Below are 7,851 nucleotides of genomic sequence, written 5' to 3' on the forward strand. Positions count from 1 at the left end.
ACACACCACACACACACCACACACACACACACACACACAGGGCCAGAGGGAAGACCCTCTAATTACATCTGATTATGCAGTCATTACCAGAGGAAGTGACAAAGGACACTGTGACATCACAATGAGAGCTCGGAAGCCAAAGATTAAGGGAGGATTTGTCCAGGAGCGTATGTGTGTGCGCACATACGTGTGTGTCTATTTTGGAATACACAAACGCAGAATAGAATACCAATTGAGAAGACACAACTGCTTATGAAATTCTTTCTTCATGTGCCAAAGTATTTGAGTCAGTGACTGAATCGTGAAATTGACAAACAGACTAGGGAAAACAGTACTTGAATGCCACTGAATAGTAGCTAGAGAGATAAATGTTTTATGTCTCATTGGAAAGAAAGGTCCTGAAACCTGTTCATATGTTCCTATTATCATGAAGGGGGATGAATAGTTCAGACTATGCATCTCAAATGGCATCCTATTCCCTATTATAGTGCACTACCTTTGACCAGAAACTTATAGGCTCTGGTCAAAAGTAATGCACTACATAGGGAATAGGATGCCATTTGAGATGTACATAAGGCTTGTGCTACCCTTCCAAAGGAAAATATGATGCAAGATCATTCCCCTGGATGTAAAGCTGACCGCTTCAGGCTCTGAGTTGAGGTCTTCTGGGCTTTAGAGCTGAGCGAAGGAGGAGAGGAATCCATATTAATGTAATAAACTTACACCATCCCTGTTTGTTCAGATGGTTTTCCTCGTGTTCGACTGAGAGATCAAAAAAGCACATCAATTACAAACTGCCCATAAATGTTACTGATGTGGCTCTCGTTCTCTGGCTTCTAAAATAACGCATGTCTATGGCTCCTCAGGGCCTCCGGACAAACATGACTTTGTCTGTGTGTGTGTGTGTGTGTGTGCCTATGTGTGTGTGTGTGAGAGAGACGGCGGCCAGCAAAGGCCAACTGCTCCATCTGAGGCCCAGACCCTCTCAATCTACACCAGACACACAGAAGTTAATTGTTGTTGTTGGTTTTCAAAGGATCACATTTCCTAAATAATATGTTCTTAAATGATAGAATTATAGAAAGGTGAAACAAAGATATGTAAATAAAAATGTTATCTTTAGGACTAAAATAATCAATCAAATTATCAAAATTGGGGTAAACATGATGGGTCAGAGTTTGAGGACAATGTGGTGATGAGATTGGACAGTGGATATATACAGTGCAATCAGAAAGTATTCAGACCCGTTGACTTTTTCCAGTTTCATCATAAAGCTTGATGGTTTTTGCGACTGCACTTTCCAGATTTACTGACCTAACATGTCTTAAAGTAATGATGGACTGTCGATTCTCTTTGTTTATTTGAGCTGTTCTTGCCATAATATGGACTTGGTATTTTACCAAATAGGGCTATCTTCTGTATACCACCCCTACCTTGTCACAACACAACTGATTAGCTCAAACACATGAAGATAGAAAAATATTCCACAAATTAACTTTTAACAAGGCACATCTGTCATTTGAAATGCATTCCAGGAGACTACAGTGAGGGAAAAAAGTATTTGATCCCCTGCTGATTTTGTACATTTGCCCACTGACAAAGAAATGATCAGTCTATAATTTTAATGGTAGGTTTATTTGAACAGTGAGAGACAGAATAACAACAAAAAAAATCCAGAAAAACGCATGTCAAAAATGTTATAAATTTATTTGCATTTTAATGAGGGAAATAAGTATTTGACCCCCTCTCAATCAGAAAGTTTTCTGGCTCCCAGGTATCTTTTATACAGGTAGCGAGCAGAGATTAGAAGCACACTCTTAAAGGGAGTGCTCCTAATCTCAGCTTGTTACCTGTATAAAAGACACCTGTCCACAGAAGCAATCAATCAATCAGATTCCAAACTCTCCACCATGGCCAAGACCAAAGAGCCCTCCAAGGATGTCAGGGACAAGATTGTAGACCTACACAAGGCTGGAATGGGCTACAAGACCATCGCCAAGCAGCTTGGTGAGAAGATGACAACAGTTGGTGCGATTATTCGCAAATGGAAGAAACACAAAATAACTGTCAATCTCCTTTGGCCTGGGGCTCCATGCAAGATCTCACCTCGTGGAGTTGCAATGATCATGAGAATGGTGAGGAATCAGTCCAGAACTACACGGGAGGATCTTGTCAATGATCTCAAGGCAGCTGGGACCATAGTCACCAAGAAAACAATTGGTAACACTACGCCGTGAAGGACTGAAATCCTGCAGCGCCCGCAAGGTCCCCCTGCTCAAGAATACATATACATGCCCATCTGAAGTTTGCCAATGAACATCTGAATGATTCAGAGGACAACTGGGTGAAAGTGTTGTGGTCAGATGAGACCAAAATAGAGCTCTTTGGCATCAACTCAACTCGCCGTGTTTGGAGGAGGAGGAATGCTGCCTATGACCCCAAGAACACCATCCCCACCATCATCATGTAGGCGGAAACATTATGCTTTGGGGGTGTTTTTCTACTAAGGGGACAGGACACCTTCATCGCATCAAAGGGACGATGGACAGGGCCATGTACCGTCAAATCTTGGGTGAGAACCTCCTTCCCTCAGCCAGGGCATTGAAAATAGGTCGTGGATGGGTATTCCAGCATGACAATAACCCAAAACACACGGCCAAGGCAACAAAGGAGTGGCTCAAGAAGAAGCACATTAAGGTCTCCAGACCTTAATTCCATAGAAAATCTGTGGAGGGAGCTGAAAATTCGAGTTGCCAAATGTCAGCCTCGAAACCTTAATGACTTGGAGAAGAACTGCAAAGAGGAGTGGGACAAAATCCCTCCTGAGATGTGTGCAAACAGGTACAAAAGTATCTATATCCACAGTAAAAGGAGTCCTATATATCGACATGACCTGAAAGGCCGCTCAGCAAGGAAGAAGCCACTGCTCCAAAACCGCCATTAAAAAGCCAGACTACGGTTTGCAACTGCACATGGGGACAAAGATCGTACTTTTTGGAGAAATGTCCTCTTGTCTGATGAAACAAAAATAGAACTGTTGGCCATAATGACCATCGTTATGTTTGGAGGAAAAGGGGGAGGCTTGCATGCCAAAGTACACCATCCCAAACGTGAAGCACGGGAGTGGCAGCATCATGTTGTGGGGGTGCTTTGCTGCAGGAGGGACAGGTGCACTTCACAAAATAGATGGCATCATGAGAAAGGAAAAGTATGTGGATATATTGAAGCAACATCTCAAGACATCAGTCAGGAAGTTAAAGCTTGGTCATAAATGGGTCTTCCAAATGAACAATGACCCCAAGCATACTTCCAAAGTTGAGGCAAAATGGCTTAAAGACAACAAAGTCAAGGTATTGGAGTGGCCATCACAAAGCCCTGACCTCAATCCTATAGAAAATGTGTGGGCAGAACTGAAAAAGTGTGTGCGAGCAAGGAGGCCTACAAGCCTGACTCAGGTACACCAGCTCTGTCAGGAGGAATGGGTCAAAATTCACTCAACTTATTGTGGGAAGCTTGTGGAAGGCTACCCGAAACGTTTGACCCAAGTTGAACAATTTTAAAGCAATGCTACCAAATACTAATTGAGTGTATGTAAACTTCTGATCCACTGGGAATGTGATGAAAGAAATAAATGCTGAAATAAATCATTCTCTCTACTATTATTCTGACATTTCACATTCTTAAAATAAAGTGGTGATCCTAATTTACCTAAAACAGGATATTTTTACTAGGATATTAAATGTCAGGATTTGTGAAAAACTGAGTTTAAATGTATTTGGCGAAGGTGTATGTAAACTTCCGACTTCAACTGTATACAGTGCCTTCGGAAAGTATTCAGACCTCTTGACTTTTTCCACTTTGTTACGTTACAGCTTTCTTCTAAAATGTATTTAATTGTTTTTTCCCCTACACACAATACCCCATAATGACAAAGAAAAAAACTGTTTATAAATGTATGCTAATGTAATCCGTTACAGTTAACTGTTCAAAATTGTAATCAGTAACGTAACCTTTGGATTACGCAAACTCAGTAACGTAATCTGATTACATTCAGTTACTTTTAGATACTTTCCCCTTAAGAGGCATTAGAAGAAGACAAAAATGGATGTTACCAATTGAACTAACTATTGCAGAATAAATCAATGTTAAAGTTTACATAGCTGGACATACATGGATATTACATTTTACTTTATGGGTTGGTTATGTAGGCTTCTTCTAACCCATCGCTTTCTACTAAATATAAGAGTACGATTAAATTATATCCTTACATTAATACTTATAATTTATAAGTCCAACAATTTATGTAGCAACTACAGATTGCCCCTTTGAGTCTATCAAAAGTGTACGAGTTTGAGTATGTCTCCATTCGGCCTATGGATTTATTTTTTTATCAGCATGAATTAGATTGAGCAATTAAAGCCCCACTTTTATTCCATAGGCTGTGATCCGCACTATGCAGCTGTTGCAAGAACACATTATTCAATGGCTGTCCACTGGTTTCAAAAACAATGATTGATAGGCAACTTAAACTTCTTTAATTCAACCATTATTGGGTTCAAATTCACATTTGGATTTGTGAACAGCCATCCATCCACAACTACCACAGTCCATAAGGTGCAAATAGGTAAATGAGAGAGCAGCAGTGTGGTTCACATCAATACGCTATGTAGATTTCAATTATAAGTTATATCCGTATCGCCGTAGACTACACCACTGCTGTCATCCTTACCTCCAAGCGTTTATTCAAGTTGGATCATCTTTGGGTGCCGACAGCAGTCGCACCATTGGAAGACATAGCTTGGATTGTAGCCTACAAAAGCCTGTTCCTTCTCTTTTCCCACGATTCATCAAACACATTTGGTGTGTCATCATAGTGGTCTCTGACTTGTGGTCAGACTCGCTCAGGTGGAACAAACTTAAACGTGCACCATTTTTCAATACTGATTTGAATGGCATTGAGAAAACAGAGAAGTGTCAGAGAAGTGTCAAAGAAGCCAGTCCTGCATTGTCTTGACTGTGTGCTTAGGGTCATTGTCCTGTTGGAAGGTGAACCTTCACCCCAGTCTGAGGTCCTGAGTGCTCTGGAGCAGGTTTTCGTCAAGGATCTCTCTGAATTTCGCTCAGTTCATCTTTGCCTCGATCCTGACTAGTATCCCAGTCCCTGACGCTGAAAAACATCCACACAGCATGATGCTGCCACCACTATGCTTCACTGTAGGGATGGTGCAAGGTTTCCTCCAGACGTGACGCTTGGCATTCAGGCCAAAGAGTTCAATCTTGATTTCATCAGACCAGAGAATTTTGTTTCTCATAGTCAGAGACTTTAGGTACCTTTCGGCAAACTCCAAGCGGGCTGTCATGTGCATTTTACTGAGGAGTGCCTTCCGTCTGGCCACTACCATAAAGGCCTGATTGGTGGAGTGCTGCAGAGATTGTTGTCCTTCTGGAAGTTTCTCCCATTTCCACAGAGGAACTCTAGAGCTCTTTCAGAGTCACCATGGGGTTCTTGGTCACCTCCCTGACCAAGGCCCTTCTTTTGCTCAGTTTGGCTGGGCAGCCAGCTCTAGGAAGAGTCTTGGTGGTTCCAAACTTATTCCATTTAAGAATGATGGAGGCCACTCTGTTCTTAGGGATTTGCAATGCTGCAGAAATTTTTTGGTAACTTTCCCCAGATCTGTGCCTCGACACAATCCTGTCTCGAAGCACTACAGACAATTCCTTCGACCTCATGGGTTGGTTTTTGCTCTGACATGCACTGTCAACTGTGGGACCTTATATAGACAGGTGTGTGCCTTTCCAAATCATGTTGAATTCCAGTCAATTTAATTTACCAAAGGTGGACTCAAATCAAGTTGTAGAAACATCTCAAGGATAATCAATGGAAACAGGATGCACCTGAGATCAATTTCGAGTCTCATAGCAAAGCGTCTGAATTCAGTAAAAATCTAAAAACCTGTTTTCACTTTGTCATGATGGGGTATTGTGTGTAGATTGCTCAGTTTTTTTATTTAATCTATTTTAGAGGCTGAAACGTAACAAAAATGTGGAAAAAGTCAAGGGATCAGAAGACTTTCCAAAGGCACTTTATATTGGAAAGGATACATACCATTTCTTACAAAACATGGAGAGAATTGCTTTTGTGTCTTATTTTTTCAATTCTCTACTCATAGTTGACAGAGCCTACATTGACTGAATGAATTGTTTCAATTGATGAAATGAACAGCATTCAGATTCTTGAGTTTCATTTATTGAAATCACACATGATAATACCGACAATAAATAAATAAATATGCTGAGATATGAGAAAGTTTGCTTGAAGAAATTGAGACCTTTCTCAAGAGAGCAACAGTAGATGTGAATAATCTATTGTTGATAGAATCCTACATTTCTTCTCTAACAGCTTCTGTAATACTGTAATATAGTCCTGAGTCACATGTAGATATTGGTCAGGAGATGGAGAGTCCCATAACTGATACAGTGAAACAACCTAGTAGTGGTATGTACCAGTACATTTACATATTGCCCCTTTTGGACTTTGATGGAAAATGATTCATCAGTACACAGTTCTAGGAGACCAAGTATAATCGGTCCGATTACTGGATCTTCTTGGTGAAGGAGTCCCAGAGAACAGCCAGTTGGGCCTTCAGGTCCTGGGCCAATGGGTCCAGCTTCTTCAGCTTCTCTCCATAGGGGGCCAGGTTCTGCTGGACCTCCTGGGTTCTCTGGGTCAGCTGGGTCTGGAAGCTTTGGGTCAGAGGAATCATGCTCCTCTGGAACTCCTCCAGGTTCTGGTCCATTTTCTGCTTCAACTCCTCAGTGTAAGGGCCCAACTGGGCCTGCAGCTGCTGCACACTCTTCTCCAGGTTTCCCTTCAGCTCCTCACTCTTCTGGAGCAGAGAGGCCTTCAGCGTGTCAGAGTCCAGGGCCTCTGCGTAGGTGGTCACGTCCCTCTTCATCTCCTCCAGCTGCCTCTGGAGGTCCGCGTTCAGCTCGTCAGAGTAGGGCTGCAGCTTGGCTGTCATGGTGCTCAGGTCTTTCTCCAGACGAGCCTTCAGCTGCTCAGCCTCCTGGGAAAGCTTGGCCAGTAGGTCCTGAGTCAGAGGAGTCACCTGACCACGCATGGCCACAGTGTACTGGCTCACAGCATCAGCACTCTCTGTGATCCTGGTGCTATGGAGACAGAGAGAGAAAGGTCAATACAGAAGGCAAGTCATTCAGGTGAACAAACAGGTAGTTGAGAAGTTATCAAACTCTATTATATTGTGTTATTTTCTACATATTGAGACTTACTTGACTTCGTGTGCCACCTCTGACTCTCTGATCTTCTGCAGGGCATCGTCAGCCGTGAGTGTTGCCTTGGCATCATAGTCCCAGAATGCGTCTTTCACAATGTCCAGCTGTTGCTTAGACTGGTCCTGCCACAGAACATTGGCATCGCAGCCTGTAGGAGAGACCGTGGATCCTTTTATTTACAGTCTAGACGGTGTTAAACGTTTACACTCTAGACGGATTAAATGTTTACATCTGTCATTGATATAACACTAGAGTCCAACATTAATCATTTTCTACTTTATTCCTGTAAAAAAAAGACTGTATTGAAAAACAACTTCTCCACTCACCAGTGAAAACAGCAAGCGCAAGCACCACGAAGACCTTCATGACCGGGCTATAGGCTGTTAATGGAGAAAAGATTTAAGTCAGTTTCTCATTCCTGATATATTGTAGCCTATGTGACTAGAGGCAGCTAGTGACTTACCTGTTTAAGATAGCTTGTGTCTTGTCCTTGTGTCTGGTAGTGGGTGTGTACTGCAGGTGTCAGGGCTGGGAGTATTTATAGGGGGCTGTGAGTTG

At 42.3% G+C, this 7,851-nt stretch overlaps 1 protein-coding gene across 1 annotated transcript; it reads right to left on the bottom strand.

Moving 5' to 3' along the window:
- Nucleotides 1-6,225: 6,225 nt before the first annotated feature.
- LOC106569632 (uncharacterized) lies at nt 6,226-7,851 on the bottom strand. The gene is made up of 4 exons (XM_014141189.3): nt 7,757-7,851; nt 7,620-7,673; nt 7,291-7,441; nt 6,226-7,170 (listed from the first exon to the last, which is right to left on the bottom strand). Exons 2-4 carry the CDS (start codon nt 7,657-7,659, stop codon nt 6,594-6,596), a joined length of 768 nt encoding a protein of 255 aa, XP_013996664.3. The 5' UTR covers nt 7,660-7,673; nt 7,757-7,851; the 3' UTR covers nt 6,226-6,593.

Source organism: Salmo salar, chromosome 01 (genome assembly GCF_965601325.2).
Source record: "Salmo salar chromosome 01, fSalSal1, whole genome shotgun sequence".
NCBI lineage: Eukaryota > Metazoa > Chordata > Actinopteri > Salmoniformes > Salmonidae > Salmo > Salmo salar.

Bases quoted from the DNA above. Each gene is read 5' to 3' on its own strand.
- LOC106569632 (XM_014141189.3), bottom strand. From the start codon at position 7,659: ATGAAGGTCTTCGTGGTGCTTGCGCTTGCTGTTTTCACTG. The intron at 7,442-7,619 runs GTGAGTGGAGAA...TCTCTCCTACAG, and splicing joins TGCGCTTGCTGTTTTCACTG to GCTGCGATGCCAATGTTCTG. The intron at 7,171-7,290 runs GTAAGTCTCAAT...CTGTCTCCATAG, and splicing joins GAGGTGGCACACGAAGTCAA to CACCAGGATCACAGAGAGTG.